The sequence below is a fragment of the Channa argus genome, chromosome 14 (genome assembly GCF_033026475.1).
Source record: "Channa argus isolate prfri chromosome 14, Channa argus male v1.0, whole genome shotgun sequence".
Lineage (NCBI taxonomy): Eukaryota > Metazoa > Chordata > Actinopteri > Anabantiformes > Channidae > Channa > Channa argus.
This window is the reverse complement of record NC_090210.1, coordinates 9,535,995-9,557,890: the sequence shown is the minus strand read 5'-3', so window position 1 is coordinate 9,557,890 and position 21,896 is coordinate 9,535,995. Positions and strand designations below refer to the sequence as shown.

General features: G+C 39.0%; 1 protein-coding gene across 4 annotated transcripts; it reads left to right on the top strand.

The window, feature by feature from the left end:
* Positions 1-1,159: 1,159 nt before the first annotated feature.
* Positions 1,160-21,542, top strand: sgip1b (SH3GL interacting endocytic adaptor 1b). 4 transcript variants are annotated; one of them, XM_067474367.1, is made up of 24 exons: positions 1,160-1,573; positions 5,602-5,665; positions 7,946-7,991; positions 8,546-8,602; positions 8,903-8,960; positions 9,572-9,747; positions 9,927-9,938; positions 10,461-10,472; positions 10,883-10,907; positions 11,333-11,396; positions 11,528-11,598; positions 11,690-11,764; positions 11,868-11,936; positions 12,029-12,790; positions 14,754-14,875; positions 15,043-15,193; positions 15,317-15,373; positions 15,712-15,823; positions 16,663-16,818; positions 16,941-17,073; positions 17,157-17,359; positions 17,561-17,625; positions 18,009-18,173; positions 18,292-21,542. In XM_067474367.1, the coding sequence occupies exons 1-24, from the start codon at positions 1,564-1,566 to the stop codon at positions 18,312-18,314; spliced, it is 2,688 nt and encodes an 895-aa protein (XP_067330468.1). In that variant the 5' UTR covers positions 1,160-1,563; the 3' UTR covers positions 18,315-21,542. The 4 variants fall into 4 exon arrangements, with proteins under 4 accessions (XP_067330468.1, XP_067330466.1, XP_067330465.1 ...); XM_067474365.1 differs by lacking the exons at positions 1,160-1,573; positions 5,602-5,665; positions 7,946-7,991; positions 8,546-8,602; positions 8,903-8,960 and having other exon boundaries at positions 9,692-9,747; positions 10,429-10,472; positions 11,841-11,936; positions 18,292-21,541; XM_067474364.1 differs by lacking the exons at positions 1,160-1,573; positions 5,602-5,665; positions 7,946-7,991; ... (2 more) ...; positions 9,572-9,747; positions 9,927-9,938 and having other exon boundaries at positions 9,976-10,472; positions 11,841-11,936; positions 18,292-21,541.
* The last annotated feature ends 354 nt before the right edge of the window (positions 21,543-21,896 follow it).

Below are 21,896 nucleotides of genomic sequence, written 5' to 3'. Positions count from 1 at the left end.
AGTGGTTCAATCCCTGGTCCTGGCTCATGTCCAAGTCTCCTTGGCCAAGTCACTGAAACCCAAGTTGCTCCTGGTGGGTCAGGTGAGCACCTTCACTGCCAATGGTGTGAGAGTGTGTGAATGAGAAGCAACATTGTAAAGCTCTTTGATTATTGGATGGGTTTTTACAGTAAAGTGTGATTGATTCAAAGAAAGAAGTGTGATGTGAAATAAGTAATAAATAATCAATATTAGCTGGAAGTTGTTAGACTCGGCAAAAGCTAGAGCTTAAGACAAAGCTGTTTATGGTTAGGCTGTGTTAATGAGGTAGAGTGAGATTAAAACTCAACCATTTTGTCTCCAGTCTTTGATCCTTGGCTGCACTCTTAAAACATAGCTTCATAGTGTTGCTATTGATCACAAATTCCACATGGTACCTTTAAAGAAAGTACCTTACATTGAACCATGTACAAAAATGCATATGCAGATTGTTAAAGCTGAATTTGTTTAGAATTGGCTTTTTTTCACTCAGAAAAGTGTTATATCTAGAGTCTCTCATCTAATCAAGTACTGTATATTTTGGTACCCGTTAGGCTTCTCTGTTCAGCCTCTGCAAATAGAACACTGCAGCATGACCTCTAACAAGACCAAATAAAGATTGTAGATTCATCAACAAAAATGTATGATTCTGTAGTTTCCCTGAAAATTATTGAAACGACTTCCTCTTTCCTTATATGTGTGTCAAACTTTTTCAGTTTTCAATCAATCTGTTGGTCTATATTTCTGTTGTTGTGAAGTATTTGTCCCTCCCTTTGGATTCTGGTATTTTGTCCCTGTTCACCACTGTCCTGTAGAGCCGAAGTTCTGTTAAAACATAAGCATAAATCTTATTAAATTTTAGTGAACTATGGAGGATTATACAATTGATATTTGAAATACACCAAAGGGAACATTTAAACAAACTGCTTTAAAAGCATGAAAACATTTGATCAAATAGTGGTTATCTTATGTGACATCTTGTATAATATGTATGCAGTCGTCTGTGGCATGTCTGCTTGAGGCCTGCCGAGAGGTGCTAAGACATCAGGGGACAGCAGCCATGTGACCATGGTTGCAGGGATTGGTTTAGTGCAGATGTGACATCAGCAAGCCTCCCACACCCTCCCTCCTCCCCTCTCTCTTCTAGTCTTTCTCTGTCTCTCTCACTCTCTCTGTGCCACTGAGTTTTTTTTCTCCTTTGCCTTTTCTCAGCATCCCCCCTCTAAGAGATGGCGTGTGTTGGTGGTGCTCAGGCATCCTGGACCTAACTCGCACACACAGAAGACCCCTCTTCCCTCAATTTGCTGCATATTCCTTGGGTATCTGTGTCCTCCACCACTGCTGCTGCTTAAACCTCTCCCCCTGCGCCTCCTGTACGGGTGTCTGGGGGTTGGGCCCTTGGGGGTGGAGGGAATCAACATCGTGCTTCTCCGGGAAGCTGTGCAGAATTAGCTATGCCCTGCCCAGGCATCTTTAGACCGGCTGGATTTCGTAATTTCTTTCTGCCTGTACACTAGAGGCAACATAGGATGAAAATCTGCAGTCATGATGCAAGGTAAATCATTTGTTCATACCGTGTAATCCTTTATTTTCCATGTTTTGTTCCCCTGCGTCCTCCTTCTGCCCTCTTGTGTCCTGCTGGGCTATTAAAGCTAGTAAATCCAGTGATGTGATCTGTTGTGCTGGAAGGACTTGGGCTACAGCTGAGCTATATGCATGACCGGTGTGACAGCGTAGCTTTTGTGTGATGATTTTTGTGTCGGACAGATTCCGACAAAATGTATGTGAGGTGAAAGTAAAGGAGTGTAAAGTAGGAAGAAGAGACATTCACAGCAGTGTGGTTCTGCACTTGCTGATGTCCTGTTGTGTGTGTGTGTTTATATATGTCAGTGTCTCTGTTTGCATGTGCAGATTATAGATTAGTCACCACACAGTCTATAAATGTATATTTGAAGAGAGATTTGAGGAGTTCAGGAAGCTGCGCTCTATCATTTCTTGCTAATTGTGCATAATCTTACATCATGATATTAGGACAAGTGATTCTTAAACCATACATTGTTTGGCACCTGTGTTGCATAAATGATAAGGAACCAAAGTTAACAGTAGTGGAATTAAGTAAAGTGCATTCTACACTATGATAGAAAGAATCTCAATCATAGATCTGACCCTGCATGACAGATGCGGGGCCTTTATCATCCATTAATGCCAACGTGGTAATGGAAGTTGGCTATTATTAGCAAAAGGCCTGCAGTCAGCCTGCCGTGATATTGTACTCAGTTCATGAGCTCGAGGAAATCCACACTCAACACAGATGTCACATGCTTATCGTAGCCTTTGTTAGCTACACGTGCATTGCTAATTAAACAGTTAAGTCTTTCAGGTGTGGTTACGATATATGCTACACGTTATTTCAAACATGGCTGCAGTACATGTGTTACTTGTTGAAAACCATCTTAAAATCATCATAGGAGATCCATTGCAGGGAATATTAAAAAGAAGAAAGACTGTACAATGCATTATCTGATCATATTTAAAAGGGTAGGCATTCTATAAAAAACTCTGAATTATTATATATTATAAACCAAAAATATTTATTGGCACAATTAAACTATAGTTATGGTAAAGTAACATTTACAGTACTTGCCAGCTGCCAAATGAAGAGGTTTAGCGGATAGATGCCTGTAGGAGTGTGAAGATGTTAAGCTGCAACATACAGTTTCAACTAATCAAATTAAAAATAGAATACAAGTCACACTGTAGTTACAGGAAGCGCACACATTCATTTCTTGGTGTATGTTTTGATGTGGAAATGAAGAGTAGGTACTGGAATGCATGTTTCACCACATTTAGAAAATCTGTTGTGGACATTGTTCAGAACTATATCGTGCTAACTTTTGCTGACTTTTGTTGTATTGTAAATGTGCGACACATTTCTGTTGAAGCAGTGTGAGAAAGGGACCACTTTCCGAGGTCTTCTTGCTGCATTGTTCTTAGAAACTTGTCGGCCACTGAAATGCGTGCTGCTAATGACCTGTGTTTTCAGAAAACCAAACAGCATACAAAGCGTAACATATCTAAGCTGGTTTCCTGAGCTTACTAATAATGATTTAGCAAAAAAAGAAATAAAATCCTAAATGGAGGTTCATTCACTACTATACATTTTTATCTGTACTTTTCAGTCCCCCCTCCCCAGAACCCTAAAGAGGATAAGTGATTTTAGATAATATTTGGATGGATAAATCTTGGATATCATATACCAAAGTTACTGTGTAGTGAGAAAAGGTCAACATTTGCTTCAAGAAGTGTTTACACCCACTGACTTTTTGCACACACTCTGTAGTGTTGTATATTTAGTTTAAATTGACACGATTCTGACCATCACTTTACACTCCGTAAACTATATCAAAAGTGTCACATTACTTGTAGGAAAATGTGAAATAATGGCTCTTACTAAAGGTTTAGCAGAAGTGTAACTAAAGGTCTTGTTACTGTGAAGTAGCTTGAAAAAGATCCAAACTCTATTTTAGACTTATTTACAGCTAATATGCTTAATTACTCTGATCCCTCTGTTTAATGAGTGTTTGAGGGCTCTCCTCAGGCAAACTGTAAATGGGTTACAAAAACAAAACTTCTTCTCGGATGCACTACGTGATCTGCATTACCATGTAGATCGGCAGGTTGGTTCCTTATCAATGTCAGGATCGATTCACAATTTTTAGTCCTTATCACACAAGACCCATTCAGGCTATGGCCAGAAACAAGGCTCGTTCTACAGAGCTTTCCCAGCTGATGAAGAGCCATGATGCAGTAATAATGTGAGCAACTGAGCAGCCCAGCTAGCTACTAATATATCAGGGGCCCTGACATGTCCTGCAGGACCCAGGAGAGCTTCCTCCCATGACAGTGGTACTGAGCACCAGTCTACTTCTTTTTATTTTTATCTATTACTTATTATTTTGATTTTGATGTGAGTGTAATGATTAAGTAAACCAACTGTTCAAAGTCACTTTCATTTTTAGTTGAGCTTCTAAACCATATACCATTTAGTACAGGACATAGACATAGAGGACATAGGACATAGACATAGAGACACAGGACGTAGAGACATTAATCTGACCATAAAGGAGCCATGAACATTAAAAAGTGTCTGTTTAGGGCACACATTATGTCTTAGTCTAATCATTGTTGTAAAGATAGATAATGAATGAAGAAAAACTGCTTCTGAATAGCACAAAATGTTCAACCACCCAATTGTCAATCACACGTGTCCCTGTTGCTCTTATATGGATGTGAGAATAAACTGTGCTCACTTGGCTACTAAACCCCTGTTATGCAAACCACCTGTCTGTTTCAGACACAACACATAAATGAGCCACATGTGAAGTGAATAACACTGATTGTCTCGTTAACATGGCATCTGTCTAAGGGTGGGATATATTAGCCAGCCGATTAGTTCTTGAAGTTGAGGTGCTGGAAGCAGGAAAAATGAGAATAACCAGATTGTGATATATCTAGAATGTCTCCAAAACAGTACGTCTTTTTGGTTGTGCTGAAGAAGGGTGTGGGTGCACAAAGCTCATTGATGCATGCGGGGAGTGAAATGTAGCCCATGGGGTCTGATCCCACAGAAGAGCTGCTGAAGCACAAATTATTAAAAAATTGAATGCTGGTTATGATCAACAGTGTGCCTGTACTGACCTCTGCAAACCACAGAAAGCTCGTATAATGGTCACATGAGTGTAGAAGGTGACCTGGTCTGATGAATCATGTTTTTTTTATATCATGTGAACATGATATAATGATCTAGACCACATTTTGTTGGGGTTCTTGGGACCTGGCATGGAGTTATTTTAACACGTACCACCTTCTGATACAACAATTTATCAGTTTTGATTCATCAACCAATGATTTCTGATTCATTTTCTATGTTTTAACTTAATGCAGTTCTCCACCTAAATGCTTAGTTTTACTTTATTTATTGTATAGTTTCAAAATGTTTGTTGATTTATCTCAATATTTGTCGTCATTAACACTGAAAATGAGAGATGAATTTAACACTTAAATTCCATCCAGGATTATTTACTTCTACAAGAAACCTTTCGGCTTTACACACACTTTTTTTTCTTTGTTGGTTTTCCCAGTGCTCCTGATTTTAGTTTTTTTGCGTGGTGCCAACCATCAGTGCTGCAGGGGCTTTGGCATCCAGTTTGTCTGATGGACTGCTATATGGGATCTCTCCCTGCCCCCTCTTACATCTCGCTAATGAAGTGTACATGCTGATCAGCCTTTGCTTTTGTTTCCTTTCCAATATATGTTGTCCGGGAGGTGACACCTGAAGGGATTGGATCTACAGTGTTTCATTTTATGTTATCTCTATCTCCAGGTTGCATGTTTTTATCCTGAATTTATACATTAATTTAGATCAGTGTCCTGAGGTCACAGTGTTTTCTGTATGCACAGGGATACTGTGCATCAGCCTGTTACTCTTTTATGTTATTTGCACTTTAATGACAAGACTGCTAATTTTATGTTAGACTCTAATACTCCATGATGCTGTTCTTACTCTCTCCTTCTCTATGTTAGGACTGAAAAACCGAACAAGGAAAGCCCTGGGCTTACGAAAGAAAGAGAGGGAAACAGACACAACGTGAGTTTGCTAAGACACGCTCGTAACACAATGAATATGCAGGACTGTACTGTAACTGTCCAGCTCTGAATATAGCTTGAGAGAGTTTGAGAATGTCAATCAGTACGACACAATATGAACCCAAATACTTTTAGGACACTGACTGAACTGTGCCTATAGAATTAAGCATTGATTTGTTTAGTGTATTCTACTCTTTCTCTAATGCAACCACAAGGGGGCACAGGCCAGTGTCTTCTTGTGCCAGTCCCAAGTCTGGATAAATGCAGAGGGTTTTGTCCAATGTAAAACACATGCCAAATTAAAATGCAAATCATGACATCCATACCGAATCTGACTGTTGTAATCTCAAAGAGATTGATGACAGTGAAGTATTGGTGAGTGTAGCGAGAGTGTAGTCAGCCAACGCAGGATGGTAGTGTGTAAAATGACTCTGGTAGTGAGGAAGATGAAGAGGATTAAGGCAAAGCAGAGGACAAAGTGGTGGAAGTTGAAAAAGGAAGAATGTTGTGTAGTTTTCAGGGAGGAGATGAGACAGACTCTGGGTGGTCAGGAGGTGCTTCCAGATGACTGGACAAGTACAGCTAATGTGATCAGGAAGACAAGTAGGAGTGTACTCGGTGTGTCATCAGGAAAGAGGAAAGTGGACAAGGAGACTTGGTGGTGGAACAAGGAAGTTCAGGAGTGTATAAAGGGAAAGAGGTTAGATAAGAAGAAGTGGGACACTGAGAGGACTGAAGAGAGTAGACACGAGTACAGGGAGAAGCAGCTGTACACACGATGCAGATTAGTAAGAGTGAAGTAAGGATGAAGAGGATGAAGAGTGGAAAGGCAGTTGGTCCTGATGACATACCTGTGGAGGTATGGAAGTGTTTAGGAGAGGTGGCAGTAGAGTTTCTGACTAGTTTGTTTAACAAGACCTTGGAGAGTGAGAGGACTGCGTGAGAGGATGCCCGAGGACTGGAGGAGAAGTGTACTGGTGCTAATCTTAAAGAAAAATGGAGACGTGCAGAGCTGTGACAACTACAGAGGAATAAAGCTGATGAGCCAGACAATGAAGTTGTGGGAAAGAGTAGTGGAAGCTCGGCTAAGGGCAGAGGTGAGCATTTGTGAGCAGTCAGTGTGGAGTGGCAGAGAAGTATGTTAGGTGTGGTGAGGTGTGCTGTAGGTGTGACAGAGGAGGTCAGGGTGGAGGTGGGTCTGCATCAGGGATCGGCTCTAAGCCCCTTCTCGTTTGCTCTCGTGATGGAAAGGCTGACAGATGACGTTAGACAGAATGTCTGTGGACTATGATGTTTGCAGATGACATTGTGATTTGTAGTGAGAGCAGGGAGCAGGTTGAGGAAAAACTAGAGAGGTGGAGGTCTGCTCTGGAAAGCAGAGGAATGAAGCTTAGCCGCAGTAAGACAGAATACATGTGTGTCAATGAGAGGGACCCAGGGGGAACGGTGAGGTTACAGGGAGCAGAGGTGAAGAAGGTGCAGGACTTTAAGTAGTTAGTGTTAACGGTTCAGAGCAACAGAGAGTGTGGAAAAGAGGTGAAAGGACGTGTGCAAGCAGGTTGGAACCAGTGGAGAAAAGTGTCAGGTGTGTTGTTGGATACAAGAGTATCAGCGAGAATGAAAGGAAAGGTGTTCAAGACGGTGGTGAAACCAGCGATGTTGTTCGGCTTAGAGACAGTGGCACTGAAGAAAAGACAGGAGGCAGAGCTGGAAGTAGCAGAGCTTAAGATGTTGAGGTTCTCTTTGGGAGTGACGAGGATGGACAGGATCAGGAATGAGGACATCAGAGGGACAGCTCATGTTAGATGTTCTGGAGATAAAGTCAGAGAGGCCAGATTGAGGTGGTTTGGACATGTTCAGAGGAGAGAGTGTGAATATATCGGTAGAAGGATGCTGACGTTGGAGCTGCCAGGCAGGAGGTCTAGAGGAAGACCAAAGAGGAGATTTATGGATGTAGTGAGAGAGGACATGAAGTTAGTTGGTGTGAGAGAAGAGGATACAGAGGACAGGGTTAGATGGAGGCAGATGATTCGCTGTGGCGACTCCTGAAAGAGAACAGTTGAAAAGAACAAGATTTTACTCTTTCTCTGAGATAATGTTTGAACTCAGTCCTAATTTTGCTCATCTTATATTTCATTTTTTTTACGTTCTTATATGTCTACTTGCATTCAAATATTTAACGTTTCAGAATAAAACATATTCATTAATAATTATGGTTTCAAACAATAAAGATTGATGCATATTTTAAAAAAATGTCCATTCTTCTTGTCACTTCAAACAGGAGCTCACCTGACAAAGTAGGAACTGGAAGTGGAAAAAAAGGAAATGTACGTACCGATAAAAATTTATGTACTACCACTACTACTAATTCACAGTTTTTCAAAAATCATTTTTAATCTATTACCTTATGTTATGCAATCATCACGGTTAAAAACAAGCCAGTGTTTTATTGTATAAGTGTCTTAATGAGCCGGAAAAGTGTGCACACAGGTTGCAGGTCAAAGTTAAGTCAATTTGTAAGTGGTAGGTAAAAGTTTAGGTAATAATTTTACTATTTGCTTTACCATTTTTTTGTTCTTTCAGGTGTGTTATGCTCACCTGGAGCTTTGATAACAACTTGTGTAATCCTCTAACTGCTAGTGTTTTGTGCCCCTGCCTAAATTATTTAATGGAATTTTGCTGCTTCCCTAGATGTTATCAATTAAGACCTACGTCTGTTATAGCAAATTAGACTCTTCTTTTTAGGATTTAATAGTTTCTCAACATTTTGCATTTATACATTTTAAGACTTCACTCACTCATTAAATACTTATATTTGTTAAAGGCTTTGTTAAATGACTAATGTTGAATGTAGCATTATCGCTTGTCTGTCTGTTGGTAGAAAAAGGCTAATGGGGCACCTAATGGTTTCTATGGGGAGATTGACTGGGACAGATATGTAAGTACCCACAGCCTACTCGTTGTTTTGATTAGACCGATCAGGGACTCTGCAGCTATGTGCATGAAATATACGATGTGCTGTTGCAATCGGTATCATGTAACACTAGATTTAAAATTACTGTGGAAACCGTGTCATTCTGCATATTTTGTGAGTCAGCAGGACCTTCAATCAGGAAGCTGTGAAATCTGATCCACATTTCTATGCAGCATTGCTCATAGGGTAGATTTTATCTGTACCTCTCTTACAGCATGTGATTGACTGGTTATTACTGTCACCTTTCGTCTCTCTCTTGTGCAGGCCTCTCCCGACGTGGATGAGGAGGGTTTCAGCCTCCGACCCGGTGATGATGGTGATGATATTCTTTTAGTCAAAAGCAGAAGCAGTGGGGGCAGCAGTCTTGGAATTGCTGCAAAACTATTGACCAATTTGGCAGAGTGACTTATTGGACGAGTGCTTCTTAGCATTAAATAGGCCAAATCAATAGTACTTCCCTCTCCTGCCACATCACATGTCTGTCCCTGCAGCAGCAAAAAAAGAAAAGGAGGATGAGGGCAACTGGAAAGAGGCATGTTACATTTGGGTTGGCCTGTCAGTTGTCACTGAGCCACTGTTCTCATTAACAAGGGACCCACACTTCACTGGTATTTTAAGTTTCTGCTCCCGCAAGTGTCAGTAGCTATATGTTTGAGCTACAGCCACAGAGAGCTTGCACTGTGGAAACATCCACTCAGCTGGATGATTTAGCTGAGACGGAGCACCAGTGCCATTTAGAGCAGGTGTAATATTGTTAACTGGGACACAGCAGACAGAGACACATAGTTGATGTCTCATTTCTTTAATGCGGCATTGCTCTGCACGTGCACACTATGTATTTCAGACAAAGTTACATGTTTGGTTGGAGGTTGACTTGGCCTCCATCCATTTGTATAATGTACTTATTCCATTTTGTCCTTGACAAGCATTCACCAGCTTCCAAAGGAAAGCACTTTTTCTCCTCCAGCGACTCAGAGGACGATGAGGACAGCAAGAAAAAGTTCAAAATAAAGATCAAGCCACTGGTGTCAGACAGTGCCAAGTGTGTCCCTCCATCAATGGATGAGTTAAAAGCCTCAGTTGGAGGCCTGGCACTCTCGCCATCTCTGGTGAGTGCTGCTGATCGGCACTACTGTTGTGCTGCACACAATGAAAGGAAACAAAACACACGCATCAGAATTTTAGATATTTTATAGGCTGTCCATTTGTATCATTTATGTGTCCAGCCTGTTTAACTCTCTTTGTGTTTGTCTTATTCTACCCTCACTCATCTGTTTGCATCATGCAGAAGAGAAGTCCGGTAAGCCTGTTTTGATTTTCATCTTTGTATCACCACCAAGAGAAGTTCCATGGCATGAGTTAACATGGTGAAAACGCTTTTTAATGTGTATCCTGTCATATTTTACCTCTTAACCGTATTTACAGAATGGCCTCACAGCATTTCTGCATGTTGTCTCACCCTCTGTCTTTGTGCCCTTTGTGAACTTACTTCTTGCTTTACTTGAACCTTTCTGGCAAAGCCTGTGTTACATAATTCACAGTAATCATAACACACACCATACTTATTGATCTGATTTCTATGGAGCTTACATCCTAAGCAACATCCTGCATTCACTTTGTGGCTCTGTGGGCATTGGTCACAGTACATGCTGGTATTGTCTTCATTATCTCAAGGGTGTTATGGTTTTATTATACGTTATTAAGACTTTGCAGTGAAAGTAAAGAGGTCCGGTGTGTGCATTTTTAGTTGGTGTCCATTTGACTGATTTGTCACTCACTCTCTGACCCAGGTCTGTTCTCTCTTCCTTTTTGCTGGTCTCAGAGACGCAGCCCGGTGAGTTTTATTCTCCCTCTGCTGGCTGTTTAATGTCAGACAGCCTACACACACATTTCTGATCTCTGATGTCTGACTTGTTTTGAAAATCCCCAAATTTGGCGAATTACATATAAATATAGAATAATCCCTTTAACTCAATCACGATTTAACATTAAGTCTCAAAAATGTTAAAACAAAAAAGGTGGTTTATATATTTCCAATGCAAATAAACTTGTTTCAAGTTTATATTATTGTGATATGACTGAAGTGATCTGTCTTTATCGGGAAATTACAATATTATAATATTATTATATAAGGTGAAAATAAATTATATTTGTTACTTCATGAATTCTAAGATGAACATTTGCTTGTTGTGTACATTTCAACAACATATTATCTGTGTCTTTTTGGGGTCCTATCTTTTACAGTGCCAGATAAAAAGGAATTTGTCCTGTAAGTACATTTATTTGGATTTTTTTGTTTGTTTTTAATAAAAGTATGGCCTGTAACCCTGCACTTTAATTTGCAGCCATGCTTTGGCCTAAATAAATCTGATTTCTTCATGCAGATGTTTTTTAGGTAGAGTGTTTACTATGTTCACGTATCTATCTTAGTTTATCATGTTAGCATGCTAACATTTGATAAGCATAGCTAAAGACAAAGTACAGCTGATGCTGATACCAGTCTTTTCAGTTGTTTCATGATAGATTTTTGGACAGACAGAGTTTTTACCTGATGATGGCATGTTATGAAAAGCTAAGGTTTGGCTGCTGATTTAAGTTAATTTGTAAGGGAACATGAAAAAAGCTTTTTTGTGGTATTGGTTAGTTTAAATGTATATCAGAGCAGCAATTAAGTATTTGTTATGTGTCTTATAGGTGAGGAGATGGCTAGACCCAGACGCTCTACCCCCACACCAAGTCCTGCCCCAGACACACCAAGGTACTGCAATTCCTCTAGCAATATTGGCTACATTTTGAAAGTCATTTGCTGCAGATGTGCATTCAGTAACACCTAGGACAGAAAAGGTATATTAGGGATTGCTTTTGATTGTTTTATGTCTCGTCTTGCAGTGACAGGTTGCCGCAGAATGTTTCTGCCTTCTTTGGGCTGCCTTCAGAGACCAAATATGCCAGATATGATGGTCTGTCCTCTATTAATAGGACATACATTTACTGAAATATAAGATTTACTTTACTGAGGTAAACTGATTATTTCTCTCTCTCAACACACAGTAGTCCCTACGGATGTATGCGGGGAATCAAGACTGCAGTCAGAATCACCTTTGAGTCGAAGTTTCCCAACAGGAGGTGAGCTGGCATTATTGAACCTCTTTGTTTTATTCATAAATACCCTGGCATGTGTAATTATGCAGTAGTGTTGAAGTGACTCGATGTGTTGTTGGTATTTCAGCTCCTCCTCCACTTCCTCCAAAAAACATTCCATCAAGAAGTCATTACAGCTATTCTATAGACTACTCTGGTAATTTCAGCTTTTAAAATAATGTTGTACATCATTAATACAGTTCAATCCTATGAGAGTTATTATATTAAGCTTCTTCACACTCCTTGTAGCTGATCTACCCAATGGAAGGACAGCTCGCAGTTCTGACCCCATCTACCTAAATGTCCTGTCCCCTGCTTCTTACCGAGGCTCTCCGGCCCCTGACCTGGATGACGTGTTTGGCCCTGTGGACAGCCCTCGCACCAGCGAGGACACAGTTTCACCCAGATGGGTTACTTTTACTGATGACAGACCTCCGCCACCTGATGAACCTGCTCCCCCTCCACCACCGGATTCTCCTGCCCCAGATACACCCTCTTCTACCCCCTCCACCCCCCCACTCTCTCCTGGACCGCCACCAAATGAGCCTCCTCCTTTGCCTCCACCATTTTCTCCTGGGTCTCCCCCTCCTTTTACACCACCAGACTCACCCCCTTCTATTGTTCTTGGACCTCCTCCCCCAGATGAACCAGCTCCCCCCCTGCCACCTGACTTTTCCCACTCTAATTCACCCCCAATCTGCCTTGACGAGGAGGCGATAGATGAAGAAGTGCTGCACTTTGCAGAGTTCTCTTCTTCCCCTGCCCCCATCAGCCCCGTGCCTCCTCTGCCAGCAGAACGGAGATCCCCTCGCACAGGAATCACTTCTCCCCTAGTTCTGGGGGGTGTTGGAGGAAAGAGGACTCCAGAGGGTGGATATTTCAGAGATGATATCTCAGACTTCATGGGTTCGCCCAGAGAGCTGACGCCAAGCTTCAGGGGCACACCTCCTCCTCTCCCTCCGACCACCTACAGATCTATTATGTCTTCACCAGGCCCGTACTCAGGCAGCAGTGAGTACGCTGATCTCTTTTTAAATGTTTACAACGGTCAGTTATACTGCCTTTAAACAAAGTGTGATTGAAGCATTTAATTGGTTTATTTTGTGTTGTTTGAAAATGTGTTCAACGCCACCGAAAAGTCACAGAAATGGTTGAAAGTCAAGTTCTCTTTGGAAATCAAATTTGTTTGATGTTTGAAAGTAATCTGAGCCAGCTACAGAAATGTAGGAGTGTTACGCTGGTCAACCCTTCACAGTCACTCTTTTAATATTTGTGTCATATCAAATAATCTGATGGGCTTTACAATTAGCTCCATGACAACACTCTCTGCTCTAAGACTGTTTTTATTTTCTCAGTAAATTAATCTTTTCTCGCTTTTTTGGTTTTTTAGATTAAAACTTTATTGTGACTCAACTGACTCATTGTTGAGCAACTACTACCCTGATAAAATGGCCTTTTGAAGTAAATTAGAATGTAATATAGCCTCCTACCATGATTTTATTTTGAATACTTAAATAACATATTATTACAGTCAACAAAAATACTGATTCAAATGCAATGTAACATTTAACTAATGATGCAAACAAAATCCTCACTACTACTACAACATCTAACTCGCATGAATGGAAATTAAGTGATAATTTGAATATTTACACTTACTGGCCACCTCATTAGGTAAACCTGTGAATAATAAATCTGCTATAAATTCTGCTATTACAAGGTTGTAATTTCTTAGTTTTTGGGTTAAAACTGTCAGAAAAGTAATAATACTACTATATGTTTATTATTGAGGTCATAGACGGAGGTGAGTCATACTGGAGTGTACAAAAGAGGTGGTTCTACAGTTTTGGCCACCCTGTTTAAAATTAAACATTAAACATCATTTAAACATCATTTTCTAATGTAATATAATCCAGCTTTTTTGTAAACAAAGATAAATGTTTTAATGGTAACGTAACACAAAATTCCCATAATTGGAAAACGCTGATAACAATGTTAAAAAATAGTGTAAACCTAAATAACATTTCATGAATTAGTTATATGCTAAATATAGCTGCATCCTGACAGATGCAACCCTTTATGACTCAGGATATAGAGCAGGTTTATTAGCCATTGGGTTAACTGTTCAATCTCCAGCGCCACTGGTCCAAAGTCTTTAGACTAGTTATTGAACCCCAAGTTGCTTCTGTGTTTACGTCACTCATTTGTAAGTCACTTTGGATATGATCATTTGCCTAGTGACTACATGTCAAGTTTTAGGGTGCAATAAATGTGACCATGTAAATTAATGTTAAGCCAGGCTGTCAAAAGGTTTAAACTGTCTGACATATTGTCAGTTACTGTCAACTTTTTGCTTAAAGGTAATAGTTTTTTTTACTGACATCTAGTAGCATGATCAAAAGGTGTAATTCTGCTTTTTAGTTTAGTTAATGGAAGGACACGGGACATTCTTTTTTATTAACTCAAGGTATCTTTATAGAGTGCACAGGATATGAACACGATATGTATACTCCTGGGTGACAAAAAGCTTAACTTGAAATTACCAAACAACTAGTTGGATTACACATCAGGACTTTAAGTAAACTGTATAAAGCTACCTCTTGATCCAAATGTTACAGAGTCAAGAGAGTGAGAGCAGGTTGAGTGTAAAACTTGATTAGTTTTTTATTTATTTATATTTTGCTTCTAAAATGTATTAATAATGCTACCAGTTGTGATCCAGTTTGACAGTGGAAGGTAAATATGCACAAATATCTGATTTCTATGACGCTGGGAATATCAGAGCTGTGTTGAGTTAATAGAACTGAATACATAGAATTTTGATCATAAATTTAATCCAAATCACATTTTCATTAGGCTGTTAGCCTGATACTTCTGTGAAAACATTACTAAAAATGTTGGTGCTGAAGTACAATAAAAATCTCCTTTATGATCTGAGGGCAGTGCTAACAACAGACACTGGTATGTGCTGCAGGCCCTTCCTCTCCTGCTCGTCCTGCCACACCTCAGTCTCGAGGCAGCCCAGTCCCTCCACCTCCTCCTCCTCGACCATCCTCACGACCAAAGCTGCCCCCCGGGAAACCAATCACCGATCTGGTACATGTCGAGTGTCCTTTTAATTTTCTGACTGTCATCCTTTACTTCCTCTCCGTTGACATGACAACCTATTCTCTTATGTTTTACTAAGTAGATGATACTTTATTATGAATTCCTTTTGTTCACTCTCACTCATATGCAGCACATTGTTTGTGTATTGTCTCCAGACTCGGCCCTTCAGTCCACCAGTTTCAGGCAGTCCCCCACCTTTTGCCCCTCTAGCCCGGGCAGAGAGCTCTTCCTCCATCTCCTCCATTACCTCACAGAGTGCAGCGTCTACTCCAACCTTAGGAAGGGACCTTAACATGTCCACCACAGGTACACTACCAGTTTCATTTTTCTTACATCTCAGTCTGAGTCCATGTTGTCGCACATCATTGCCTCCTTGCCTCACAGTCTTGTTCCTCTCCATGATTCTCTCCTCCTCATGACTGCTCTCAGAGGTCTCACTGCCTCTGGTATGGTTTGACCATGGCAGGTTTTATTTAGCTTTTGAAGGTGAGTTGAACCAGAACAGACTGTAGTCCCACTAGTGCATGTACTGAGAGCACCTGCCCCGTGTTTACCTCATGTCCACCTTATGCTTTTGATTACCAAGCAAGACTATTGCTGCCTCTCCCGTCCCATGTCCTGCTCACTCACCTACAACCAGATTCATAATGGAGGATTCAATTTTGCTTTTATCTGTTTGCTTTTGTTTGTTTATACTTTCCCATCCTCTGTGCGTAACCCATGTCTGACATATTGAATAAATAAAGAGCAACCAAGGAGACCAGACACAGTTTATGACTTGAATTACTTAGAAGAACCTTTTGTGTGTATGTGTGTTTATTCAGGATGCTCCAGAGGACCCAGTCCACTAACCATGGGACCCCAGGATACTCTGCCAGTGGCAGCTGCCTTCACAGAAACCATCAATGCCTACTTTAAAGGCGCTGATCCCAGCAAGTAGGCCCACATTTTCTCTTGCCTTTACACCTGCAGTATTTTTTTAAATCTGTAGTCTCGTTTTTGCCCTGGGTTTAATTAGTGAGATGTAAACATGAAATTATATTGTCTGACAGATTAACTTGGTGATTGCATCATTTTGCCTACTTCAAACTGGATCATCATATTCTTGTTCTTTAAAATTACAAGACAGTAGTTGATTTGTGGTTCATTTATTCATTTCATTCATTTATTCTGAACAGCCACATACAAGTTGGACTTGTAGTAAGTAATCCACCTGCGTTACCATGGTTACAAGAAATGTAGAATATAATTTGCTTATACAAGGCGGGAGATCCCCTTTTATTAGATTTGCATTGTGCTCTAAAATACTGTAGGTAGTTTGTTTGGCTTTCTTGCCACAATTGAACTGCATCTTGTTTTGGTCTGGTTGTTCAGACCCCACCAAAGTTCACTGAACAGCTGCTTTCCACCAGCTCAAACAAGCCAAGCTAACCGAATACACATTAGACTTTTGATTGAACCAAACCAAACATTTTGGGTGTGAAAGCACCTGTAGACACTGACACATAACAAAAGCAATAAGTACATGTTTGTTCATGTAAATAAGAATTAAAGTACTGATTAAATGCAACTCAAGTTTATTTTATTGTGATTAGGCACATGAAGCATCTGTATCAAAATGTGAGAATAATATTGGCAGTTAAAGATTAAAAAAGTTTTAAATCTTTATGACAATTTGAATTCTTATTGGTATCCACAAGTCTTTTTTACCTTTCAAATGTTGATAGTAAAGGATTCTGGCAATGAATTCTGCCTCTTCTTTTCCGCTGTCCCAGATGTGTTGTGAAGATCACTGGGGAGATGGTGCTGTCATTCCCTGCAGGCATAACCAGGCATTTTGCCAGCCACCCAGCTCAACCTGTCCTCACCTTTAGCATAAGCAACTATAATCGACTGGAGCAGGTCCTCCCCAATCCACAGCTGCTTTGCTGGTAGGAATAGTATTATCTATAATACCTGAATGGTACATGTATCTAAGTGTGATGCTCATAGATTTGTGGAGCAATTTCATGCTGAGAAGTTCCTAATCAAATGCTTCCCTCCTATCCCTCAGCGATTCCACAGCAGACAGTGTATACACCAAGGAGTTCTGGGTAAATATGCCAAACTTGATGAGCCATCTGAAGAAAGTAGCTGAACAGAAGCCTCAGGCAACATACTACAATGTGGATATGATCAAATATCAGGTATCAACTATCTTTTTGACTATGTGTCTTCAATTGTATCCACCTATCAAAATATATCACTCCCTTCTCTTTCTGTGCCTCAGGTCTCAGCTGAGGGGATTCAGTCCACTCCACTGAATCTGGCAGTGAGCTGGCGAGGAGATGCCACCAACACAGACCTTAGAATAGATTACAAATACAACACCGAGGCCATGGCCAGCCCAGTACCACTTCACAACATCCACTTCTTGGTTCCTGTTGATGGAGGCCCAGCCAAAGTACAGGCCATGATCCCACCTGCCACCTGGTGAGAATTCTTTACAGTAAGACACAGTTTCCCACCCCTGCACTGAAATTATGTGGTGTATAGATGGTATGTAAACTGTATAACTGTAGACATGAGCCTTTGTACGAGTAAACTGTTCAAGTTTTTCTGTATCAGCTTGGACATGGACTAGTTTAATGCATACAGAATATCTTCTGTAACATGGAATATTATCTCATAAAGGAATCCAGAGCAGCAGACCATACAATGGAAGATTAAAAGCCTCTCTCATAGGTCTGAAAATGGAGGTAAGTTTTTATTTCTGTCATGTTCTTATAAAATCCTTTAATTAAACAGTCTTATCTCTCCTTTAGATTCCTAAATTAGAGATACTGTTACAACTTTTGCTGGAGTTTTATTGTTTGATAGTCTTTATCTGCTCACATCAGTCAAGCTTCTGTATACCACTCTTGACAAGATGCCTACTTTAAAACCTGATTTTGTAAAATTAAAAACTTACCATTGCCAGTATTATTGACTATGATCAACATCCTTCGTGCCTGATTATATGGATTAGTAGATAAATTAAATTGGTTGATACTTTTAATTTAACAAAATTTAAATTTGTTATCTTACAATACCATGTAGCATACTCAACTAACAGCTTTCTACTGCACTGTATGTCCTACAGGAGTAGGGGCTCTCCTGGGCCGGTTCCAGATGACAGAAGGTTTATGTAAACCCTCACAGCTGACAGTCCAGTTCACTAGTGAGGGAAGCACTCTGTCAGGGTGTGACATCCAGCTAGTCGGGACAGGCTACCGGCTGTCACTGGTCAAGAAGAGATTTGCTGCAGGTCAGTATGAAATGTATGAGACCTAATAGTGACTGACTGTCTTCAGTCATGTAAACACAAAGACTGATTTTCTTGATATGTTTTCTGACTTTTTGATATGTTTCATTTTACTTCACAGGGAAATATTTGGCAGATAATTAGTGGACCTGTTTGTGAACGAAAGCAAGAAAATCAATGGCTTTTGACTGTGAATATGATTATAGTTATATCCCATGTTTAGTGCATTTAAAACTTTAATTCTTTTGGTTTCTATACATAATGGTTAAGATTAAAGAGAATAAAGGATTATAACACACAAACAAACAGATGATATTTGACTTTATCACGTTATGTTCAGTAGACTAACTGCTGCTGAGTTTATGCAAGTAAATACAAATCATTAGTTTTGTGCACTTGGACCACTTATCGGCCTAGATGGAGTAAAAAATAGGAGAGTCCTGATTTTTTGTGTTTGTTGACATAATTGTGGATTTATACAGTGATTCAGCCTTATTCATTTCAGTATCTTTCATCTAAATGGTCGTCTTTGCAAATGCACTGTAAAAGATAATGTGAATAGATTATATAATATTAAAACAATCTTAAAAAAGGTGGAAAAGAATGGAAATATTTTTTAAAATATATAGCATAGAGTTTATTTGCAGCTTTTTTCTAATAAGTTATCGGTTATGTATTAAAAGCTGATTTACACTGCCACCTCAAATTTTAGTTTCTATTTTTTCCCATCATGTGTGCCCGATCTTTATTTTTGTATAAGCAGAATTTATGTTTCTGTTTAGACAAGCTTTGCATATGTCACAGCCTGTTCTATCACTCTTATGATTAAAGGTGCCCAGTTAGTTCACAGTTCAAAATGACCTGCAGCGTTGAAAGTCAGCGCACTTAATCTAAAGGTGCTTTATACATGGAATTATATTTGTGCCTCAATCCTGATTGCTTGGTGGGATATTTTGAGCCTGGAAACAATTTTCTACTACCACATATATTATGCTTTGCAAAGTCATAAAAATAAAAATTACATTTGAGCAAACAGAGGTGAACATTTAGTGGCTTTGAGCCACTAAAGGGGCTATTTTCCTGAGGAGTTAGAGGACAGCAAAAATAGCAAGACTAAATACATCAGGTTCCAAATGGTCTTTTTTTTAAGGTTATTAGTTGGTTATTAAGGTTAGTAGTTACAGTGATTAGCCATAACGGTAATATCTGTTTTATTATAAAAATATAATGTTTTTATCAAAATAATATGAACTAATAAATGCTGATGTATCATAACTGATTACCCAGCTGCCAGCACACAGTGTTTAAAATCAGCTCCACCTTTACCGACAGTGATTCTTATTTATTTACTAATTACTGTACATGTTTTGCCATAATTACCATTAACCATTGTTTAAAATACACTGTATGTAACTCCGCCCTTTTCTGCTTTCCTGTAGTAGTAGCTAATTTTCTCTTGCCAATAGCAAACATATATAGTACATAAAATGTTTTCTGTTTGCTCAAATTAAAGTATTCTTTGTATGATGATGATTTATCTACAAAATATAATATATGTGTTTAGGATTGAAGCAGGTATATAATGCCATTATGCCTTTTACATATGCAGCTCTTAACACCAATACTACTACTACTGATGGCATTTTGCCATTGACATTCATGTGAACAAGGGTGAGGAAACTATTGCATATAAAGTTATAGCCCTTTTTCCTGCTGAAGAACAAAAGCATTAAACTTTGGGTAAGTGTAACGCTAAGACACGTCACCGGACTTTAGTGGTGTTTGTGGCACTGTGGGATTGGTCAGATTTTGTAACAAGACAAAACTTTTGTAATGGAAGCTGGTGTTATCACTGCAACAGTCTGGGTAAATTATTCTGTTAATGTTGCAGAATTTATTTATGCTTGAAAGGCCCTTAAGATGTCAAATACTTACAAAGCCAGATGTGAGTGCCATACTGTGCAGTATAGGGGGTTTAAGGTTAAAAAAACATTAAAAAACCCAAAATATATGTATATTATATTAGAGGGACCTGTGCTGACGATAATGCGAGTTGCCATTGATGCTGCTTTAAAACTTGGCCCATTCCTTTGATCATGGTAATGGAAAAAAAATGTCAGAAGTCAGCATTATTCATGTCCCTGTTATATTTTCTTCCTTTTCCACCAATGTTTTATCATTTTCTAATAGCAATATTTAAAATCTTAAATGTAAAAAGTGTACATAAAACCTATGTTTATTTGTTTGGGCATATGGATGTGTCTGTAATTGTCTCTTGATTCTTTAATGTCAACACTCATGCATTTGATTCTATGTAACAACCACACAACTTTCTTCATCAATTATTTTACATGTGGGTTTCTTGTACAAAACAAGTGTTACTGTTGATAAATAACTCCAAACAGTGCCGCATGAAATCTGCATTTCTCCATCACCAGTCTTATCAATGCAATACCAATTTATCCATCTCAGTAAGGATAGGATATGTGTTGTAGGATATTGTATAATCGTGACAAGAGAGGAGATTTTTTGCCTTCACTTAAACCTCTACTCTCTGTTTGCTGTTGATGCACATTGATGCAGAAAGTCACTGTCAGTAAATTTGGCATGTGTTCACTGATATTCCCATTCCATGCAGTTGTGTTTGACTTGCACACGAAATACAACCTTAATTGCCATTCATAAAACAATTCATGGCTTTATGTCACATGTAACATGTTGATATGGGTTTGAACATCACATTTTATAGAATGTTTTGATGTGATGACTCATAGTTTGGTCCTGGATCTAATGTTTCATTTGGTTTGTAGAAAGAGGACATTATAGTATTTCTTTGAACAATGCTTATGCTTTTCTTTGCCTTATTTTATAGCATACACAAAGATCTCCTTATTGGAGGGTTTCTGTAAGTTTATTTTTTCTACAATGTCCTGGCTATATTCTTTTCACTGCATTAGACACAGAATATGCAAACATTTCATGTAAATTTCCCATCCAAAGATTTTGAAATCTATAAAAAAGTCAATATAATGTAATTTCTGTTTTACTTGGTAATAAAGAAGAGGAAATATAAACTTATTATCTCCCAATTCTTTCTATAAAAATATAAAACCTTACTTACTTTGTAATTATTTTATTTGTAGTGATTTATACATTCTACTAAACCATATATAACAGCTCAACTGCCACTTCAGAGAGTATCAGGGTGCACAGGGTGGATTTAATCAAGGTTAAAAGCTCATAGTTCTTTTTTTTGACCTTTTATTAGTGTCAGACGAAGTCTTTAAAGTGCTCAGGAAATAAAGACAATTAAATATCTTGAACTTATTTAATTTCATCAAAACTATGTTCATCAAGGTTATATGTTATGACTGGAAGCTGCAAAACAGGCATTTGTGAAAAATGTTTTTCAATATCTATTTTGAAGGTAAATAATGATTTATGAACCTTGCATTACTAGTTAATAAAAATACATAAATAGCTTTTTTGATGTCTACCACATGTTATCACCTTTATTGACACACAGAATAATGAATGATAAATTAGTAAAACGGTATGACGATCACAACTGACAGCTAAACAAATGCTGAACCACAGTGAAATGTCGCAGACTTTGGGAGAAAATCACAGTGGGCTAGTTATGTGAATCATTTCCTTAATACTGTACTAGGGTTAAGATGTGTACTAAAAAGAAGTTCTACAAATATTACCGTTCACTTTAATGGA